Genomic DNA, 21,724 nt, shown 5'->3' on the forward strand with positions numbered 1-21,724 from the left:
TCCTTACAAAGAGTGTAAACATATTTCTAGTTTCCCTGTAAAGGCTACATAAAAAAATAAGTTGTAAATTCCTTGGGACTTGCCTATCCTTAGCAATTACTCTTTAGGTGTATTGGGAGTAGTGCTTCTATTACACACACAAGCAGCAGCAGCCAGACCCTGATCTGCACAGCCCTGCCTCACAGTGTTCCATACGGATGAGATTTACTTGGTCTGTGTGCTGAAATTGCTGATCAAGTAAGCAAACCTTTAGCAGAGTCACAGCAATCACCCTTCCAGCTCTTCATTTCTCTTAAACCACCATGACAGTCTTCCTGGAAATACTTTCCCTCTTAGCTCCTGAATAATTGTCTTTCCCTTCCCATCATCACACTCACTTGTCCTTGAGGAAAGCTTGGCTTTTTAAATTTAAAATACACTCCTTAATTCAAGTAAAAATGTGGACTTCTCAGGTGCCATACAAACACTCTTAGTTTTCTGTCAGCTAACTAAAGACTCATCCTGCACTGAGCAGTAGCCTACAGCTAACTTAACTAGCTGTGAAAGGAGTATGTGCCTTATGGCCACAGGAATTTTTGTACCAAGTGTCTACCTGTTGTATTGTGTTTTTACAGTTTTATAATTGTTCTGTAATGGTTTGTCCCTTCACCCCCCATTTTCTCCCGATGGGTTTACCTCAAGTTTTCCCGCCTCTACCCTCAAGGTCGATCTCGCTGAAACTGCTTACTCCTCCCGCTGTTCCTCCCTCGGTGCCTTGTCCATCATCGGCTCCCCATCCCTCTCTTCCAGATTCTTCCGTCTTGTTTGTCGAGTGATTGGACGAGGGCCAGGGGCCCCTCCTTTGATCCTCCTCCGTTGGTTTCTGTACCCGTCTATCCCCTCACCCTCCACGCCCTCAAATCCCCCTTTGGCCAATGGGTGTTCCCTTTTCCCGGTTACCTCCCCCCTATTTAAGCTGTTGCCAGAGGGCAGGGAGGGCTGTCGGTTGTTGGATCCTTTGGTGTTCGGAGTTCCTCGGAGCCTGGATTAAACCAAGTTTCTTCCCCAGCCTTGAGTCGGCTCCTTTCTCCTCTCCTTGGACGCGGTGTCCGCTCCACGCTGGCCTGACAGCGAAGCGCTCGGTCCAAGCCGCTCCCCGACTCTCCCGGAGATCCAGGGGAGCGTCCCCTGCAGCTGTCTGTGCCACAGCTGGGCAGGTGAAGCCAGGGGGCTTCAGGTGGACACGACAGCATCTACCCACAAGGATGTGCAAGGCTGCTGTAAAGCCCCAAAAATAAAGGTTAGCAATGGATTAGTACTACAGCCCATAATTAATATTAATTGTTACTACTTCAGCTGAATGCTATTTAATGCACGAGCAGATGGCCATTTGCCATAGGGAAAAAGGTGTTTGTCTTGCAATGTAACAGCAACATGCCTTCAGATGTGAAATCCAGTCTTCACAGCAAAGTGACAAAACCTTAAAGGGAATAAAATCCGAGCAAACCCGTGTATAAAGAGGATTAAAGTGCTCCCTAGTTGCCTGAAAAAAAGGTAGTATCTTTTCTTGTACTTTTCTGATGTTTAGTATTCACTAAATGAAATAATTATGTCTAAATCACAGACAAATTTTCATCCCAAGTATAAAATCAATATAAATAGCAGGTCCACCTGCTGTCCATGCTAACCAGTGTAAGAGAGGACTTGCAGAGGTGCCAAGGCTTCCACAACAGGGAGTGGAAAATCCTACTCAGCTGTCTTCCTGCTGTGGTCCAAACTCGCAGATGGTATGAGAGATGCTTTTCACACACCTCCTCAAGGAAAAACGCAATTTTGCCCTTAGAAAATAAGATAAAAAGATAACTTAAAATGCAAGATGTCAGGAAAACCAATCCTCTTTACAAGTAGATTTTCAAAATATTAATACTGGAAGAGTAGTATGAATTAGGAATTTTCTTCAAAGCTTCCCATATTATTTTCTTTGTAGTGTATATTATAGTATGATTGATAGTATAATTAACATATTAGAAGTTATAATTAATGTATCAAAATATTTTTCAATTTATTATTATTATGCCAACCTACATTCATAAGGACAACATGAATTAACCAATATTTTGGATATCAGGCACATGGGAATAAATTTGTTAACACCCTGTGAACTGGAGGGGTGACCAGAGAAGGAAGTTAGTGTGAAGTCAAACCTGTATTCCAGTAGGACTTTCCAAAGGAACTCCAAAAAGTTCTAAATCAAGGATGTTACTCTAAAACAGTATATGCTAACTTTTTAAACACACCTAACATATTTCCAGTTCCTGAGAAGTTACTATGCACATATTCATATGGTGTTTTCTTTCTGGAAGACCAAAGTAAGCAAGCAGATTGCTCTTCCGTATTGAAACACAGATGTTGAAAAAGACAGCTTGCTTGGTTTTTATTTGTTCCAGACAGATGCAAAATACAGACTTCTGTCCAAGGCAATTTGCACAGCTTAATCTATATGAACAGAGCAGATGTTAAAAAAGAAGCATCAGAGTCCAGTTGCTGCTAGCCATGATTACAGAAATCAGCATCTTCTGATTTAATATTAAAACCAAACTTTTATCATTCAGAAGAAAAAACCCAAGTTTTGCAAAATACCACTGCACGTGCACGTCAGGAATGCAAAAAAGTATAAATTTGTTGTGCTACTGCTTGTCCAAGCGCTTGCTCAAGCTCGTGGATGGCCGCGTTACAAAGCCGATGGATGCTTCCAAAGCGCTGCAGTAAGAGCAGAGCTTTTGCTTTGCCAACGCCGGGGATGTGCTGCACCGCCTGGAGCACTGCGGCTCCTGCCAGCTGAGCGCGCCGCTTGCCAAGGAAGGGGTTGGCGCCGCCATCCCTGCTCTGCTCCCGCACCTGGAGCCGAAGAGAGCTGTCAGCGACACCCAGCGCTTCTGCCAGAGCCCCGCGGCCAGGCCTGACCCCGGCTTCATCTCTGCACAGCTCAGGGCAAGCGCTAGGAAGCTGGAAATACAAGCTCCCTCCTCCATCCCTTATCGGATGCAGTTCGACGAAACCTTACTTAGGAACAGTTTCTTACTAGCAACAACAAATGAAAACAATGGTTTTTGTCATCTTTGGGATGCAGTCAGAGAAAGGGTAACAAGAAACAATTTAAAACCAGTTTCCCTAGCCTTAGAGAAAGCAAAGTCTCAAGCTGATTTTGACAGTGACATCTGCCTAATACTACCTAGTGGTACCTCACATGTACCTATATACATTAGCTAATGTAAGATTACACTTAAAAAATCCAGGATCAAATTCTTCAGCCTTTTTGCTTTGTTCCCAAATGAGCCTTCTTTCCACTGAACTATACTACTGAAGATTTATTCCTTCCATGCAAATGATGCTGTGCTCCTTTAAGATCCTATGTATTCTCCCTGCTTTGCTGTACATCTCATATTTTAATATAACACAGAAACTTACTAGTTGAATAATAAGCTGAGAAGCTTCTCCTTGATTGGCCACAGGAAGCAACACCATTCCAAGTTCGAGTACAACAAGTTTTTGTACTCCTAGGTAGTACTGACCACTGATTGGGGTTTTCTCTACGATTACAATTCCCCTAAGACTGCTGGCCTGTGTTGAAAAGAAAAAGATATTAGGCAAAACCTTGTTAATGACAAGCTAATGCAATGGAACAGAGAGAAATTCTTTCAAGTATGAGCTGCCTAATAGCAAATCAGAGGAAGAGCATAAGCTGCAGCAACAGGACAGAGGTTTAATACAGCATTATCACACAGCTGCAGAATTTTTCTGTTTCCAGGTGAAAATTATCCCAAAAGGTCATCTCCAATGGAATTGTAGAAAACCACAAGAAGAATGTTTTCAGAAGCATGGAATAAACAAGTATCAAGTGAAAACTTTTCTCTTTATATAGCACTTACATTTCTAAACCTAACCAATCTTCGTTTGAATTCATCCCCTGCAACCAAATCTGCTTCGGAAATAAGTAAAATGCAAGTTCTGTTTGAAAGATGAAAGTCCACCAGTCCCAAGGCATCTTCAAAGATGACTCTAACTTTCCCTTAGGGTGAGATTGTTAGAAGAAAACATACAGTAGTTAAAAATATACTAACAATTATTTCACAACAGAGCGTTCCTAAAGTAGCAGTAATTCTAGTGACTTGATAATGAACTTTATAAAAAGCCTTTTCTCCCTTGAAGTAAATCTATTACAAGCAATCCGAACTACTGTGTGATGTCTTTAGTAATGCAAATTAATAGCAGTTCCAATCTACAGATTTAAAAGTACTAGAGCTGCTCAGTAAACGCTGGACTTGAACAAAAATACCACATGCTTTTCTGGAGGGATCATCACAATTTAGTTTCAGCCTGCTAAGATAGTCCATAGCACAAACATGGGACCAGTCAGGCACAGAGTAAAGCATATTCCAGCCGTTTCACCTTCCTGGGCAATAGAGGGGCATGTTTTGCCTGACTTGCTTTTCTTCTTCCAATTTGTTTGTGCTTACCTTGTAGCCTTTGGGCTAGCTCTGACCCTCTCCACTTCTCATTTCCAATCACATGCCCGTAAGGGACAACTATAGATCCCGCTGTCACAGGAAAGTTTGCCTTTGTTGTCATCAGACCTCCTTTAAAATCCTCCTTCAGTAGCAGCTACACCCTAGGAAGAAATGTGGAAAAGTAGCAACACATTTTGCAAACCTGTTCCAAGCGTATAAATTTTAATCATAAACTTAGGATGCAATATTCTGGAAGAGACACTACCTCCTTTCTCAAGCTTCCTTACAGCTAAGGTGAACATACCAAAATCGGCCAGCAACTCTGTTCACTTTTACAGGCCGTTGTGTTGGCGTGCAAATTCCACTTTCCGCTTTACTGCTCAGTCTGAAAAACGCCTGAATTAAAACACAGGTGATGAAAAAACCCACATTGCCTTTTCCATACCTTCATCCACCCTTGCTGGGAGAAAATCTTCCTGAATTACAAAGCCAACTCCAGAGGCACCTCCATCCCTCAGTTGGTGGAAATCTCCAGACCAATTATTACAATGCAGCTGCTGGGAGAGATTATTTTAGGTTTGCCAGCTTTACGCTGTGTTCTGACTTTAACGAGCCTTGGGGGCTAAGGTACGATCTAAGTACAAGCACCACAGACCAGCCGGTACCACCGCAAAGACACATACCGAAACACATCCCGGAGCGGAGCCCCGCTCTGGGGAGCGGGGAGAGGCCGCAGGGGCGCTGCCGGCCCAGAGGAGCCGCCCGCAGCGGCCAAGGGCCCGCCAGACAGCGGGACCGCGACGCGGCACACGGAGCTCGGCAGGCCGCGGGCGGAGGAGGAGCGGAGGGGCCGAGGGGCGGAGGAGCAGAGGAGGAGCGGAGGAGGAGAGGACGAGAGGAGCAGAGGAGGAGCGGAGGAGGAGAGGACGAGAGGAGCAGCGGAGGAGAGGAGGAGCGGAGGGGCCGAGGGGCGGGCCTCAGCCGGGGCCGTTACCGTTGCCGTTACCGTTGCCGGGGCGGTTGCCACGGCCGAGCGAGGGTGAGCAAGGCCCGCGCTGACTGGAGGAGCGCGGCCCGCAGCAAATCCGCCGTGGCCTTGTTTCCAGGCGGGTCGCGAGGGCGAAGCGTCCGGCGCGGCGAGGAAGCGGCTGTGAGGCGGTGGTTGGAGCCGTTTACATCAGTCCCGTCCTGATGGCGTTCCTGTTCAGGAGAGGCCAGAGGGGCCCCTTCGTGAGTATCGCTGTGCGGAGCGCGGGGCTCCGTTACCGTGAGCGGGGACAGCTGGACACGGGGCTCAGTGCGCGGCTGGGACGAGGGGTGGTTTCTGCGCTGATGCCGGCGATCGCTGAGCGCTTTGAAGTGAAAACCGGGGAGAAAAATGAAGTCCAAGCCAAGGCAAAATGGTATCCGGGGGCTGGTGCGTTCCTTTCGCTCAGGCCTGCCCGGCTTTTCGGGAACGCCGAGCTTCCCTTGCCGCGCCCTCCGCTCCGGGGAGCCTGGGCGCGGGCCCGGGCTGGCGGCGCAGCTCGCTCGCCCCCAGCGCTGCCGGGGCGACCCTCGCAGCGCCCGTTCGGTGCTGTAAAGTGAGCGGATAAAAGTTCTGACCGAAGGCTCAGAGCAGCAAAGGCTGTACGGTTGTCAGCAGCTGTGTGGGTGTTCTCTTCCAGAGTACTTGAGCTAACTGAATTTTTGTTTATTACTATAGTGAAAGTATTGATCTTCTGTTGTTGTCATACTTTACTTCAGCTGTGTTCCCTGATAGTCCCAGTAGGGTCAGTCATAGTCGTGTCTGCAGTCAATGGCCTGTAGTAAACGAAATGGTGCATGCCGGGCAGGCGTGCAGAATTAGGGAGCAGTGCATTTGCAAGACTGAGTAAAAAGGCAGTCTTCTAATGCACCATTTAATTATTTGATGTGACTTCATGTAAAACCAGAAATATTTCCCAGTTCGCATCTTCAGTCTCCTGTTGGAGAGGTGAATTAAAAAAATAATTGGGGGAAAAAAGGTCTGTAGCAGAAACAGCAGGAACTTAGCCTGTTTCACTACATAGAAAAGTAACATCTGCCCAAAGGTGATGGACTTTATTACGGACTTCATTATTATTCTGATGCCTAGAGAGAGAACAAGAGGTAATGAGCACAAACTCAAGCACAGACAATTCAACTTAAAGAGAATAATAAAATACTGTGAGGTGGTTCAGTACTGGACCAGGTTGGAGATACACAAGACTTGACTGGACAGGATGCCAAGCAGCTCTCTCGTGGTTGAGCCAGCTTTGAGCAGGAACTTCAGCTAGACAATCTCCAGAGCTCCCTTCCAACCTCAACCAGTATACAGGTTCCTTCACAGTGCTTTTGTAGGAACTCTGGTCCCAGTTTTTCTGAGCTGGTATTTAATGTTGTACCATTAAAAAAAAAATTACTGTGCTTACTGATGAAAAAAATGGTTGGGTTTTTTTTTTGGTTTTTTTTTTTTTTTATGATTAAGGTTGCAAGACTTAGTGGTGGGTTTTTTTTTCCCTCTCATACTGCTATGACTAAGGATTGACAAACTGTATAAGAAAGGGACTAATATTGTTAGACTGAAGCAGCATTCCAATATTTGAAAAAAGTTATTTTCTAATCCAATTTTTCTGGTATATCTGTAGGAAAAAGATGAGTAATTTAAAATTCTGGTTTTGCAAATTGTCATATAGTGGATAGAAAATGTACATTCATGGGTCTCATGTAAATTACATTTCTAACTTTCAAGAGCAGCTGTTCATAAATGTTAAATGAACTTGCCAGCTTTATATGGTGTTCTGACCTTAAGGGAATGAAATGCCATTTCAAGTCTTCTGTTTACATTAATTGCATGTAATTGTTCTTCCTTTTTGTATTATTTTGCATTGTTAGTTTCTGTGCACATTCAGTTCTGTGTTTTTTTTCTCATTGTAATCCTTAAAGTCATTGTCAACTAATTTTATTTTAAATCATTTAGAAACATATAGCTCATGGCCTGGTCCCTGCTGCTACCATAGCTCCTAAACCTGCAGTTCCCCGCACCCCTCCCCCTCGTAGTCCAAACCCTTCTCCAGAAAGACCCAGGTATGTGTTGGTTTTTGGGATATTTTGAATTATTTTTTCTTTTTTTATATATTTTTGTTGTTTCATCAGATATTGTAGCATACTAGAAAAACCTGGTTAGAAGAATTGCATGTCTTTACAATATTTACAAAACTTTACATAAAAAGAATATATTTTTAAGGGGGGTAGTTTCACACTCTGAACTTTTTCCCCACTCCTAAGCATGGTAAATATTCAGGACAGTAACTGTTATGAACATGTGACTTATCTGAGTCAATTAAAGATGAATTGACTATTTAAAGTTAGTGGAATTTTTAATTTGGCTGCTACAGTAGAGTGTAGGACTGCAGCAGCATGAGTGCTGTGAGTCAAGAAATGTTAGCTCATTAGAAAAACATGAATTAAACCTTGCTACCATACCAGGGACTTAGAAACCTGGCATGTAACACCACCCTGGATTGGAAAAATGCAACTTCTTTTTCTTTTAAGTTGTAGTTTCTTACAGTTCTTATTCTATGCTTTCTCTGCATTCTGGTTGTTTTCCATGGCCTTTTTAGTGTCTGTAACATTCCTACTTAATTCCAGCTAATTTCTTCTTCCTTTTTGGCCTCTAGTTCTTGTCATTCTTTTTACAGTTCTCAGCATTTCACTGCTTTTATCTTAGTTGCTACTTATTTTTCCTTTTCATCATACCCTTCTCCATACTCCCCAGCATCACACAAATAGGCACTTCTGTTTGCTTGTCCTGCTTTGCAGTGTGCCAACATTTATTAACAACTTCAGTAAAAGGTTTAGAGTAGGGAATAATGGAGACAAAATAGCAGGACATGGAAAACCTTTTCAACACAACACAAGGGAGTATTGTTAAGGCTAAAGTGAATGCTAAATACTGTAAATTATTGATGTGAATTTTGGGAAAGTAGCTCAGTATATTCCAAGATTTTCATGCATGTGATTTAGGAAAACCAGTAGATACTGCACCTTACTCTTGGATAGCTGCATTACAATAGCAAGCTGTTTTGTGCTTTACTTTGGGAGGTTATAGTTTATAACCAGTCCCATGGCCTTAAGTAGTATTTATGCTTGTTAACTGTGAACATTTTGCTTTGATTAAATAGCAAACCCATTTTGCAAAGGAAAAGGTATCAAATGTGGAGCACAGAGAAAGCCTCAGTATTGCTTCACTGCTCTATTCTGTTTTCTTCCAGGTCTGCTCTAGCAGCAGCAATCCTTGCAACAACACTAACAGGGCGCACTGTTGCTATTCCTCAGCCTCGGCAGAGATCCCTTTCTGAAACAGATTCCACCTTCTTGGAGCAAGAATGTTTGGAACCATATGCAGCAGTCACAGAGCTCAGAATAGGGTAGTGTATGCTTTCTGGTTTGATACCTTCAATGAGAAATGGAGTCTCTCAATGATCAGTTTTACCAAAGAGTCACAGCAAACTCCTGCTGTTACAGCTACTTACTTTTTTCTTACCATATCATAAATTCAGTCTGAAGTGTCTAACAATCCTTATTCCATTTCTTGTAAAGTGATGTCACACATACAATCTTCAGAGAGGCAGATTTTGATTGTACAACAGTCATAAGCAAAATCATATACTATTTCTATCAAATGATGATCAGTTTTATAGTATGTGATGAACTGAGGAATCATTTCAATTACATGTAAGATATTTCCTTTGTGTTAAAATGATTATTTCAAACTTCTGGCTGCAGTCATAACTGCACCCAGGGGGAAGTGCTTGCAGCCAAGGCTGATATAGGGTTTCTTGGGGGGAGGTGAAGTTTCACAATTTCAATATTTAGCATTTACTCATTTTTTTCCCTGGTTCTGTGCCTTGCAGGCATCTTTTTTTTTTTTTTTTTTTTTTTTTTTGTTAATAAACAGGGTTTTTTTCACTTTCACCCCCTGGTATCCATTTCTCTCAGTGGCAGAAGAAAAGGGAGTTATTGATGCCCTTTCTCTTTAGAGGAAATGCTCATTCCAGGGTGTTTTCTCCTGAAATTTGTCTCAAAAGCAAGACAACTACATTCCTTGTTTGCAGCTAACAGAAGCTTAGATGTCTGTCTGTCTCTTTGGACTTGTGTATATTGTAAGACTGATGATTCTGCTTTGCTAGTGTTGGGTTTTTTTGAAGAGTACACAGTGCTGAAACAGGCATTAAATTGCTTTTTGCAGCTCTAACTGGAAACTTGATGGTTGTGACAGGTCTCCTCTGCAGTCCCTGGAAATAACAGGCAGTTATGGTGAAGAAGAGGACATGGATACATATCTTTCAGATGCTGATAAAGAGGCAGAGTCCAGCTGTAAGAGTAATGAGAAAGAGGAAGGAAGCTTTAGCACCAATGCTATTTATGCTGTTCCCTGCAAAACTAAAAAGGTAAGATTTTTAAATGTATTAGTTCCTTTGCCATGTTTTAATATATTAATGCACGTTAATATTTCGGGTGCTTTGCATTCTCTTCTCACTCTTCAGACATGTATTCAATATTTATTTCACATGCTGATTTTTGTGATTCATTTACTCTTACATGAGTTAGGTGGGTTTGTTGGTTGTCACAGAGTCTTGCTCTCTGGTTATTAGGAGCGCACTGGTATTGTATATAATTATCATGCATAATTATATTGTGTATAATAATCATGCATAGTCTTGTAAAATGTCCATTAATTTATATTGAGCATGGTACTTATATAGTAGGTGATTTGTTAGAAGCACTGTTACATGGTGAAAGCTTAGTTAATGGTTCAGTATTGTGCTAATGAGCACAGACCTATGTAGAAATGGGGAGATTCAGAATCAAACCAAATAAATGAACCTTTTCTTGAAGACCAGGGAATTTTTGTATGCTATGATTTTGGATTGTCTTAGCCAGAAATGAACTTAATACTCCTAAGGCACATTTAAAATTAAATCAAAAATGAGACAAAAATTTAAGAAGTACCTGAGTAGGAAAAAGGCAATAAAAGATCTCTTAAAAAATGCTTCTTCAAAAAAAACCCAGCACCAGTAAAGTAGAACCATCAGTCTTAGAATATACACCACAAATCCCAAAATGTGAAAGAATCCATAAAACACCCCAAGGTGAAGAGACAGTAGCTGGTAAGAAGAGGGAAGGGGAAGAAAAAAAAAAAAAGGGGGGGGGAGTGAGTAGAATATGTGAAACACTGGTGTGTGATCAGTGGGAAAACCAGCAAAGATAATGTTAACAGTGATTCATTAATCCCTCACAGCAGTGATACAGTAGATAAATGGTTGATAATGAAGGTCACATACGCCACAGCAAACAAGCAAATGGAGAATAATTTCATGGACTCTTGTAACCAAATAAGGTGACAGAGAATACTTGAACTAATCACTTCATACTTGCTAACTCCTGTTGGTCATTGTAAGGTTTTGATTTTATTTACACAGAGCCCTAACAACAGCAACACAAAAAACCCTGCAAAAACCTCCCAAGAAAACGAGAAGAAACAAATCTTATAATTTGCTCTCTTAAAGTATTGGTGAGCAATTCTGAACGTAACTGGGACGTTAATACACTAAATGTGTCATACAGATATCAAGGTACTGTCAATGGGCTATTTTAACAATGATCTCATGATTTAGAGAGGTTTGTCTTATTTTTACATAGGAGGAGTTTCCACCATCTCCTATCCCTAATGCTGACAAGGAAGTTTCTTCCCTTGAAACTGAGTGTCAGGTGGTGGTGGATAAGTCAAGTGTGCAAATAGAAGGTAAGTAAACTTACTTTAAGTCAAAATGCCATCCATGCCTTTTAATATCATTGGGAAAAAAATTAATAAAATAAATGTAATACTATATTGTAATACCATACTCCTATTTTGAAATGGCAGTTAAAGAAATGCTACTAAATACTTCACAATTTCTAATAGTTACAGAAAATTAAAAACCTGCATAAAGAGGGAAGATTGGTCTATATTCACTGTGAAATGAACTGTCAGCCACTGTAAAATGAGGGTGTGGGGTGAAGGTTTTGAACTCTTGTCTTGTAAAGTGCAGTCATTCTCTACTATGTTTTTGTTGGTATAGGTGCCAGAAGCAGTCAGGTTTGTAATCTGGAACTTTTTGGTGTGCTACTGTGTTCAGAAAAAAAATAAAAAAGGAAAAAAGTAGAAGCTGTAGAAACTAGCAATGTTCCAAAAAAAAAGCAGCTAGAGGAAGACAATTTTAGTCACTTGTATGAAAAAATGCTATATCTGAAAAACAGTAGGGGAAACTCCTTGAGTTTTTTAATAATCAAATGGCATGATAGTAGTGTTGTTTGTACCTTCTACAAAAGTTGTATCATTATTGGTGTCAGCATGTTTTTTTCAGAATAAAGAGAAAAACATGATAATCAGTCTCAGGCTATCAACCTAAGCACTGAATTGTTAAACTTCACAAATAAGTTTTTTCATTAAGTAGTTTTGTTAGATTAGGGACATCTGAATTGTTACTGGATCTGTCCTTAGGTTATTTTCTTATAACAATAGAATATTGTGGACAGAAAAATTATAACAATAGAGCAAGACCAATCTACTGGTATAGCAGTTTTCTTGCATAATTATCTTGTCTGTTATTTTCAAATCAGGAAAAGGGAAATCAGAATTAGTTTCAGAGCTGGAAAATGCAGTTTTTGCAGAGGATGGTTGTAGCAATGATGAATGGAAAAACATGGACTCCCCATAGCAGTTGCAAAGGAAGATGGTTTATTGCAAAAAAACAGGCCTTTTTATGGTGTATTCAGACATTAAACTCTTCCTGTTTCCATTCTCATGAGACAGAACAAACATGAGTTGGGTGCCTGCACTGCAGGTGTTGCTGTTCACATGTTCTTTTACACAATCACCTTTTTGATCACTCAATGTCCACAAGTGCCTTTGACCAATCAGAATCCCAAACTCGAGGTGGTCACACACTGGTTATATGACTTGTTTTCTGTTTATATGACTTGTTTTTTAGGTTATGTAACTTCTTTTTTGTCATCCCCTTAGCTGAGACTTTCCCAGAGTGCTGTCTGGTGAGCTGAAGTGACAGAAATTAACAGAAATGAGGAGAGGCCTGTCTGGCCCTTACTCTGTAAGATTTTTCTTATCTCCCACAGGTGGTAGCACTCTGTAGCTAGTGGATAGGAAAGAGGAAGCAGAACTGAGTCAATCTGCAAAAAAATTGTGTCTTTCTAAATTCTATTCATGTTGGATCCCAGCATTTTTTTCCAGTATTGTTTCAATGGACTCTATTTATTTCTCTATTTCATAGAGAACAATATTCAGAAAGAAGGGTTGCTTTGATAAAACCATTTGGGAAGTGAAGGCATTAAACTGAAAAAAATGTAGAATACATACACTGTTTCTAATCCCTCTTCTACATAGTAAGTGCTGCAGGTCTTGAAAGCTGTCAGAATTACACTTGTTTAGTTCAGAGATGCAATAGGATTTGAGTCCAGTAAAATCAGTGACAATATTTCATTTGTTCTTCAGTCAAATTCTAAACTTATAACAGAAGCCAGCAATACAGCTTCATTTCTTCCATACTTGCACCTATCCAGTGTGAGGTAAAGTGGGGTCTCACATCAGTGTCCTGATACACCATGGAAGAGTTAATGGAAAATTAGTGATCTAATCTGTGGTTTGGGAAGGACTTTCTTGCATTTATTGTATGTGTGCATACATATCCTTATGAACCCTTACAGCTTATGGACTTAAAATAATTTTTGTTCTAATTGACTGAAAGATCTGTTTTTCTTTAACAGGAGACCAAAATCTGGGCTTGAATTTAAAGGTAAGACTTTCATAAAGGTTGATTTATGCATTTTGGAAAATAGGTTGTCATAAAAAGCTGATAGGTTTGCAGTCAGTTAAAAGAAAACCAATTTATTGTCACTATGGAATCTTTTTCTTTTGGAGTACAGAAATGGCTAATCATTCCTTTTTAAAAAATGCAACTATGTAGGTAAAAGGGCCATACAAAAGCTGCTGGTTTTTTATAGTATGTTGTCTGTTACTCCTCATGTGAAAGAAAGAAACTGAGAATGAGAGACAACATGCTATAGCAAGAGATAGCTCATAGTGTTAATATTCAAATTCTGAAATGACTTTACTGTATTTTTGTATAGTTTTCTATTTGAGCTGATCTGACTGCTTTCTTAAGCTTGAAAAGGAATACCCAAAAATTAGTTTTTCAGATCAACTTGCCAGAAGATTGTTTATGAAAATAGTCAGTTCTTCCATTGTTACCATAACTTCTTTTCTACAAGTTCTTAACCACGTATCTTTTCCTTTGAAATTGTTCATGAGTTTTGTCTCATTTAGTCATTGGTGTCACTCAGGATCATCAATGTGTTAAATTACATGACAGCACATCCTTAGAAAACTTCACTGCTGTTTCATAAAAACATGAAGAAAGTCTCTAGATCACCTTCACCTCAAGTAAATACATTAGCATAAATGACACTAATTCTTTCCTGGTGAAAGAACCTTCTGAAAATGTACAAATACTTTTGGTTTTTTTTTTTTCCAGTAAAGCAAGAACAAAGTTCTTCAACTCTGAAAAACCTTTTACATTTTAATTGATTTGCTGATACCAAGTTAGGGACTGACATAATTGATTAGTCCAAAGTCTTACTCTGTACAAACTAACAAGTGGGAAGAATACCTTTCCTGTTTTGTCAGGAAGCTTTGTGTTTGAGACTTTTATGTTAGCTGTAAAAAAAAACTGGTTTGAGAATGGTACATTTCTGACTACTAAAGATAATAGTGAGTTTCAGGTGTCCACAAGTGACTGATGGCAGTGATAATTGATAAAATGATGTCTAGATGAGTAGATGGTAAGTTGTGTATTATCAGCAGTGAAATCAACCTTCAATTTAGTTGATATAAAAGAAAATCCTTCAAAAGTTTTATTTCTTAAGTTCGTCAGCAGTAATGCTGTAAAAACATTATCTCATTTTTTATTTCTCTGCTAGGAGGAAAAATTAGTAGCTGAAAAACTGATACATGACAAACCTCCACCATCCCCAGGTACTTTGAATTTTTCTGTGACTTTGCTAGATATTTTCACTTTATTAATATGCATGTGTATATGAAAATCAGTTTTACTGATGCAGCACTATATCCAGAGTTTTGCAGATAATACAGAAGTTTACTTATGTAAGAATTGTTCAGTAACTTCTATTCGGTAACACTGAAGCTGTTCAGTGGGAAGGAATGAAAAGCTTTCATTGTATGGGTGATTAAAATTTGCAGGGATCAAGAATACTGACTAGTCCATGCAGGGCACAAACACTTTGCTTATTGCAGTGGACATTTCAGTTTCACCTCTCCAGTCACTGATTTTTGGAAGAGAGAGATCTGCTGACACTATTTTTTCCATTAAAAGAAGGAACGTTTTTAGTGTCCGAGAGAAAAGATGGCAACTTGCAGTCACTCCACAGCTCTCTTTCCAAATCCACTTTTTTTTGTTGTTTCTGGTCTTACCTTTTGGGAGTCATGAGCTGACTTAGATCTTATAAAGTATGACTCATATATAATGTTAATGTTAGAACAAATGGGGTGTTATTTGCTGAAACTCCTGTTCCAGTGTGGATGCCATTTAAATACCTTGTTCTGTGGCATTACAGATGTGTCTGTTCGGGCAAGGCAAGTATGGGAAAATATAAGCAAAGAAAAGTTCAGAGAACTACAACAAGAAAACTGGTCTCTGAACAGGACATACCAAGCTCTGCTCCAGCAATATAAGGGAACAAAGCAGTGCATGGAAGAACAGCAATTAAAGCTGAAGACACTGGAAGAAGAAAACAAAAGACTTAAAGAAGCTGCAGAGAACTCACCTAGAGGAGGTGAGAGAAACATATAAGCTATTCTGTAGTTATCTTGTTTCAATTTTTCTAATTTCTTACAACCTTTTCCTCTAGCAGCACGTTTCAAGTCATTGATTTAGACAAGTATGTATGCAGAAGTAGTTTCCAAACAGTATTGCTACATTTGTAGAAATTTCCTTTTTGTCAAGCAATATGTACGTGATAAAAAAAAAATTACTTGTTGTTTGAAATAGAATGGATTTTTTGCTAGTAGGTTTTTGTGGGATTTTTCCTTAGCAGTATTTTGAGAGAAGTTCTTGGTTATTATTCTAGCTTATTTATTTTTTTTTCATTACAATTAACAAATTGTTGTGAACATTTCTTGAATTTTAATGGAACTTTCTTGTTGGATATTTGTTTTAATAGAGGAGGCAGCAGAATTACTTTCTCTCAGACAACAAGCACAGGAACTGGTAGATGAAAATGATGCTTTGAAAATGGTGGTCCATCGTTTAAATGTAGAATTAAGTCGCTATCAAACTAAATTCAGGTCGTTATCCCAAGAAGAGGTGAGACTCCTGGTTATCAAAGCAGTTTCTACTGAAATGTCCTACTGTCTGTTATTTAATCTTTTGAGTTTTTATTGCTTTTTTCTCCAGATTTGCCATCAAGTCTACAAATTGCACAGGTTTTTTCTGAAATTCAAAATAAGTCTTTATCATTAAGTCTAATATTAAGAATTCAGTATTATTTTGTATCAGTAAGATACTGAACTTTCAGTTTTACTGGGTGTGTGTTACATACGCAACACATGTAATGAAAACCTAAGCTTGTTTGGGGTGATAATTGTGACTGCAGTGGACAGTTGCTGGTGCTTCAAAAAGCAGGAAGTAATGTCAGTATCTTTTCAAATACCTATTCTAGAATGCAAAGCTGAAAAGCTTACCCATGAAAGGACCACGACCACCATGGCTGGTAAGTCAAATAATATTTGCACTTAACTGTTCATTCCTGTCTAAGCAAAGAAGTAGAATTTCTTTATTGGAATCAAAGTATTCAGCTATTACTCTGCTGAACTATCACGTACTAATAGAATATTATAAACATTTCTTTTGTTGCAGAAAAATATGTATGGCAGAACTTTGTAATGAATATGTGCAGTTCCAGTTGAGTGTACAGTAAGCTACAAACTGCACATAGTCACCAAGTTTGAGCTATTGAAAAGTATAGTTACTCTGAGAATCATAAATGCCATCTTCACTTAGAATTGTCTGGCATATAGTTTGCTTCAAAGTCTTTCAAGGTCTATTGCTTGATTGTTAATCTGAATTGGTAATCTTTTGCTGTTACTTTTTTTGCGATTATACTACAAGAAAACAGAGTATTTCTGATTGTAAGACTGGTCATGGATCCAGTAGCAGCCTATGAATTTCTGACAAGGGGAAGGCAAATAGTTTGTGAAAGGGAATGCATATGTAGTATGTAAAAACAGTTTCTCCTTGAAATACTAATCAGATCTTATGTTTTCCTTCCTCACTGTTACTGAGAACTGTACAGAATGGGAAAGTTCTCCTGCTCTGTCTTTTTAGCCAAAATAGCCAGTAATCACATACGTATGTATTTAGTCTTAAAGATGCAGATTTGAGAGTGTAAAACTTCCTTTCCCACTTACTAATGAATCTGGGATAATTTTTTCTAGCAGTAGCATACACTGTAGTGTTTGACTCTTGTTTTGTATTCGTTTGCATCCATATTCTCCTGTGTTACATACAGTGATAACTTAAAGCTGCTTTTTAGAAGAAAGATGCAAGTGAAGCATGAGGTGTTTTCCTTTCCAAAGCTTGCTCCTAACACAGTATTGTGAGGTGTTTCTGCAGCATCATTGTGCATGTGATGGTTTGTGTGCTTGTATAAGTTCTGCACTTTAGTCTGCAAGTCATACATGAAACCCCTTTTAACAGCTTTCAAAACTAATAATCTACAGCCAAGCAGATTAATTAAATTGAAGTAAAAAATACAGATGAAATTATGGCTTGTAATTAATTTACATGTATTTATTTTTTAATTTTAAGGTGGACATGAAGTATTTGTCACCTCTTCTCTTGGCATATGAAGATAGAATAAGAGAAAAGGAAGAATTTATTCTTGAACATGAGGCAAGTTGCCATTTAGAAAAAATATACACTAAAGCAGAAATAAATGACTGAATTTTTTGAAGGGATTTGCCAGTGATGTTCTCAGCCTAAAATTTAAAGTGACTTTGTTTTACTTTTCCATGCATTGTTATTGTACTGTCTCATCCCACTTGTTTCTGTCAGCCTGTTCACATTTAGGAGCATGCACTACACTGAGATACGCAAGATGTGCTCTGAAAACAGAGCAAGTTAGTAGTAGAAAGAATTTTTCTCATTCATGATGGGAACTCAGTGCTCTTGCAGCTGCTTGTGGGTTTTGTGGTAGAAGAATACTTACTTCTAGGTATGAAAAGAATGGGTACTCTTTCTGCTTTTTAGAAGTATTTTTTGTCACTGAATCTTTGAAAAATAGCTATTTGTTTCAGAGTACAACTTTCCTACGTTTTGAAAGTAAATGTATTTCCTTCAAAAAATGCAGCCATAAAATAAGCAGAAAACAGCAAGGGTTTTTTATATTACTGTAAATTTACTGTGTTGTCTCACAATATTCAAATCCAGGTCACTCCTCCTGAAAATGGGTAGTATCATCCTGTAATTTCCAGAATTCAGCTTTTTAAACCTATCTTCTAAGGGTCTACAACTTGAAAAATATGGCACAATATTAGTATTATTTTTAATCAAATATTACTAGATTAATGAAACAATTTAGAAATAAAATATGGACACCTGAATTAGAGATGAGTGGGTAGTGAGATAATATTCTATTACAAAAAGAACTAGAAAGCACCTAAGCATGTGTACTTACAAAAGTTTTTCTTGATGTAAAAATTAAAGCAAAATAATGATAAAGAATTTGATATGAAATCCTTTGTCTTCCAGGAGGATATGAAGAATTTTAAAGCACGAGTTGAAGAGTTGGTGAAGGAGAATGAAGATTTGCATGAACAATTAAATAACTTTGTTACCCCTACAGAATGGCAAGTTACATTACTAGAGATTAATTTCAAAATTAAAAATTGTTTTGCTTATTTCATGCAAACTTTTAAAATTACAGATCTTAAGGAATTTTTTTTTGTCTTCAAATATTGTTTTTCTGAAGAATTAATAGCATCAGAGCTGTCATGTTGGAACAATGCTGATCTGCAATGCCTGGAATAATTTTGGAGTAAAGATTATATATGAATGTGGAGTTTTGCACTGGAAGCCCATGTAATTCTGCCCTAGATATTGCAGGTTACATACCTTTACAGTGTGCCAATGACATCAGCTTTCCACTAATACAAAATAGCATTGGAATGTGGCATTAGAAGAATTTGATGTTTTTGAGAAGAGAGACAATGCAAATGAAGTTAAGTGAGACAATGCAAACAGAATGAAGTTAAGTAGTTGTTGGAGGTTAGGATTTTTCCTTTTTTTTTAGAATTTTCTTCTCCCATTTGTTGCCTAAGAGATGGCAATGATGATACCTGGGAGACAGAAGATGTGGCTGGGAGGAGGAGGAGGCATGCAGCTGACTGCAGTCTCTTGGCTGGGCCAAGAGAAGCTTTCCCTTGGGAAGTGCAGAGATGCTCGAGATTTTGGCTGGGGCTCAGGGGCTGGGCTCAGCTCCTCCCTCTCTCAGGTCCCAGTGCACAGGGGTGGTTTTGGTGCCAGCCCTGCTGCCCAGAGGATGCTGCCCACCGCGGCGTTTTCATCCTGCACTGATTGTACTGGCTGTGGATGAGCTTCTGCTCACAAGGAGGTTGGAACAGGTTTTGGGAGAGCATCCACTATGAGTGAACGTAAAAATTCTTCCTGCACCCATGGCACAGGTAGTAGTTGCATGCAAGGGCTCAGATGACACCATGTCTACATGAGGAGGACTTTGGAAGAGACAGCATGCATCATAATCTTAAGTCTTTCTGCAGATTCACCCAGTGTCATAGACCTACTTTCAATGAGGCAGAAATACAGATGTTAGTATCTGCATAGATTTGGTTACCTCAGGTCCTGATAATTGCTTTCAATAAGGATTTTTAATCTGTTTTCTAAAGAGGTTCAAATATGATTTTGTAAGTTTACACTGTTCAAAATCAGTTGTGTTTGTTCTTTGGGCATAACATCTGAGTAACATTTTATTTACAAGCCAGTTATCATTGCAGGCAGCTGCTGCAAACTCAGGCCAAGCTGGTCTTGGAAGAAAATGGAGTGTTGATGGAGCAACTCAAAATTCAACAAGCAAAAGCAAAAGATAGTCACAGACAGCATGTTCAAGAAGGTAAAAGTGCTTGAGTTGCTAGTCATCTGAACTACACTGAAGATGGTACTGCAGGTTTTGATTTCTGTAGGGTTTTTGTTTGTTTTCTGTTGTCATTTTTTGTTTTGGCAAGCTTGGCAGTGTTTTGGTTTTGGTTGGCTGGAGGTTCTTTTGCAACTCTATCTATGCCAAAAAAGTGTCCTTGAACATAGGTAACGTTATAGGAGATCAAGTTCTGGATGTCAACTGATACTTAAAAAAAATGTCATTATCACCTACTGACACTATTAAAAATACTCCAATTTGACTTCTTCTGAAAAAGGGAGGAGAGCTGTTAAACAGCAGTACAGTCATTTGCATAATTGAAGAGCACTTTAAACTGAATCAGAATTTTTCAAAGTAAAATGGCATTTCAGTGAGCTTATAGCCTTGAAAAGAAGTACTCTTGAAGTTTCTGCACTTTTCCAAAACAAGTTGCTTGAGCCAGCAAAAAGTTAAGTCCAAACTGTTAAAACACAAACTGACAAATGCTCTGTTTCATAATGTTCTAAACAACTAGGAATTAATGTTGTTGAAGTTTCACCCCATGGTTGAATTAGTTCTGCTATACACAGTTGACTTTTTTTTTCCTCCTTCCAAAAGCTCTAAAGTTGGCCAAACAAATAGTAGTCTTAGAAGAGAAGAAAAAGAGTAAAGAGGAAGAAATAACAGAGTACCAGAAGCAGCTAGAAGCTTTGTGTTCTACATGTGAAGAGCTGAAAGCCAAAATGGACAGCAGAATAACAGCAGAGGAGTACTTGGCTGTGGTGGATGATTTAAAAAGGTGTGAGTTCACATATGGTGCACATATGGAGAAACACTGGTGCAAAGCATGCACATGACCAGAGCTGCACTGATAGCACTCTGTAGGTAGGAGGCCAGTGGAAACTTATGCTGGTAATCCAGAAAGGTAACTACCAAAGCACAGAGAAAGGGAAGGAAGTATTTAAAAAATACTTAGTTTTTAGAGACAGTTCTAGAAACATTGGTAGAAGTGTTTTTAACATAGAGTACCTACTGCTAATTGTACCATTTTGAATAGTAGAAGAGGAAGCACTAGAAATACCATTTTGGTCAAATCTCTTTGCTTCTGTCAGTACTGTATAGAAAATGTTCTCATTCTTGCATTCCCATCTTTGGAACATGTCTAAAGAATCTTGAAATTCTGAACTAGGAATTTCTAGAAATTTCTTCAGTTGTTACAATATGGAAATGACATGAAATGTCACAACTCAAAGGTGGCTGCTGTGCAGCATAATCTGCAGAGTAATGTTTCTGTGAAGACATTCCATAAATTTGTATTCTTTCAAGCCTTTGGATAGGTTACTGTTCCATGGTACAGTGCCATCCTGAGAAGGCCTCAGACCTTGTGTTTTGGCATTGATAGTAATTGATTTGAAAAAAAAAAAAAGAAACATGAAGGGATTACATCTGGACCATGTTTTTTTATAATTTAAATAAAGTGCACTCAGAAGGAACTACTTGAATAATTTGATCTGAGATTGTAACACCTCTCTGTTGTCACCAGTGAACACTGAGCATTCTCAGTGTATCTTTTTTCATAACTTCAACGTGGGTATCTTGCTGTAACAGCATTTTAGTGATGTAGATCTGTACATGATACCTGTTCTACACTGTTGGTTTTTGCAGCTGTTTACAGCAGGAGCAGAAGAAGTGCTGTGGGTTGGAAGCTGTAATGGGAAGGGTAGCATCACTGCAAACTGAAAACAAGAAACTGCTCTTAGAGAAAAATAACTTCATGGCTGACAAGAAGATCCTGGAAACTGAGATGCAGAGGACTGAAAAGACAAACAGGTCTTACCACAGTTTCATTTTCTTGTACAGAAACACTTTTATTTCTAAAAACAACAGAAATACCTGTAAAAATATTGTCTAATTTCCCATAATGTGTATTTTGTACCTAGTGCAAAAAAACCCACGTTACCTAAACATAT

The 21,724-nt window shown here is 39.0% G+C and overlaps 2 protein-coding genes across 10 annotated transcripts in view; one reads left to right on the forward strand and one right to left on the reverse strand.

The window, feature by feature from the left end:
• Nucleotides 1-2,148: 2,148 nt before the first annotated feature.
• FAAP24 (FA core complex associated protein 24) lies at nucleotides 2,149-5,373 on the reverse strand. Of its 5 annotated transcripts, none has more exons than XM_053987183.1 (6): nucleotides 5,171-5,373; nucleotides 4,933-5,044; nucleotides 4,497-4,648; nucleotides 3,909-4,048; nucleotides 3,448-3,600; nucleotides 2,149-2,475 (listed from the first exon to the last, which is right to left on the reverse strand). In XM_053987183.1, the coding sequence occupies exons 3-6, from the start codon at nucleotides 4,606-4,608 to the stop codon at nucleotides 2,239-2,241; spliced, it is 642 nt and encodes a 213-aa protein (XP_053843158.1). In that variant the 5' UTR covers nucleotides 4,609-4,648; nucleotides 4,933-5,044; nucleotides 5,171-5,373; the 3' UTR covers nucleotides 2,149-2,238. The 5 variants fall into 5 exon arrangements, with proteins under 5 accessions (XP_053843158.1, XP_053843156.1, XP_053843157.1 ...); XM_053987181.1 differs by lacking the exon at nucleotides 4,933-5,044 and adding an exon at nucleotides 4,792-4,883 and having other exon boundaries at nucleotides 2,389-2,877; XM_053987182.1 differs by lacking the exon at nucleotides 4,933-5,044 and adding an exon at nucleotides 4,753-4,883 and having other exon boundaries at nucleotides 2,389-2,877.
• A 126-nt stretch (nucleotides 5,374-5,499) lies between these two features.
• Nucleotides 5,500-21,724, forward strand: part of CEP89 (centrosomal protein 89) — a 33,146-nt gene continuing 16,921 nt past the window's right edge. For 2 of the 5 annotated variants that reach the window (XM_053987429.1, XM_053987434.1), the window contains exons 1-15: nucleotides 5,501-5,717; nucleotides 7,468-7,574; nucleotides 8,762-8,917; nucleotides 9,739-9,940; nucleotides 11,193-11,295; nucleotides 13,314-13,342; nucleotides 14,526-14,580; nucleotides 15,180-15,398; nucleotides 15,786-15,928; nucleotides 16,284-16,334; nucleotides 17,432-17,515; nucleotides 18,374-18,475; nucleotides 19,640-19,751; nucleotides 20,373-20,553; nucleotides 21,420-21,584. In XM_053987429.1, the coding sequence (XP_053843404.1) occupies nucleotides 5,679-5,717; nucleotides 7,468-7,574; nucleotides 8,762-8,917; nucleotides 9,739-9,940; nucleotides 11,193-11,295; nucleotides 13,314-13,342; nucleotides 14,526-14,580; nucleotides 15,180-15,398; nucleotides 15,786-15,928; nucleotides 16,284-16,334; nucleotides 17,432-17,515; nucleotides 18,374-18,475; nucleotides 19,640-19,751; nucleotides 20,373-20,553; nucleotides 21,420-21,584 (1,748 nt within the window). In that variant the 5' untranslated portion in view covers nucleotides 5,501-5,678. The other 3 variants (XM_053987431.1, XM_053987432.1, XM_053987433.1) reach the window with 3 other exon arrangements.

Source organism: Vidua macroura, chromosome 11 (genome assembly GCF_024509145.1).
Source record: "Vidua macroura isolate BioBank_ID:100142 chromosome 11, ASM2450914v1, whole genome shotgun sequence".
Taxonomy (NCBI): Eukaryota; Metazoa; Chordata; class Aves; order Passeriformes; family Viduidae; genus Vidua; species Vidua macroura.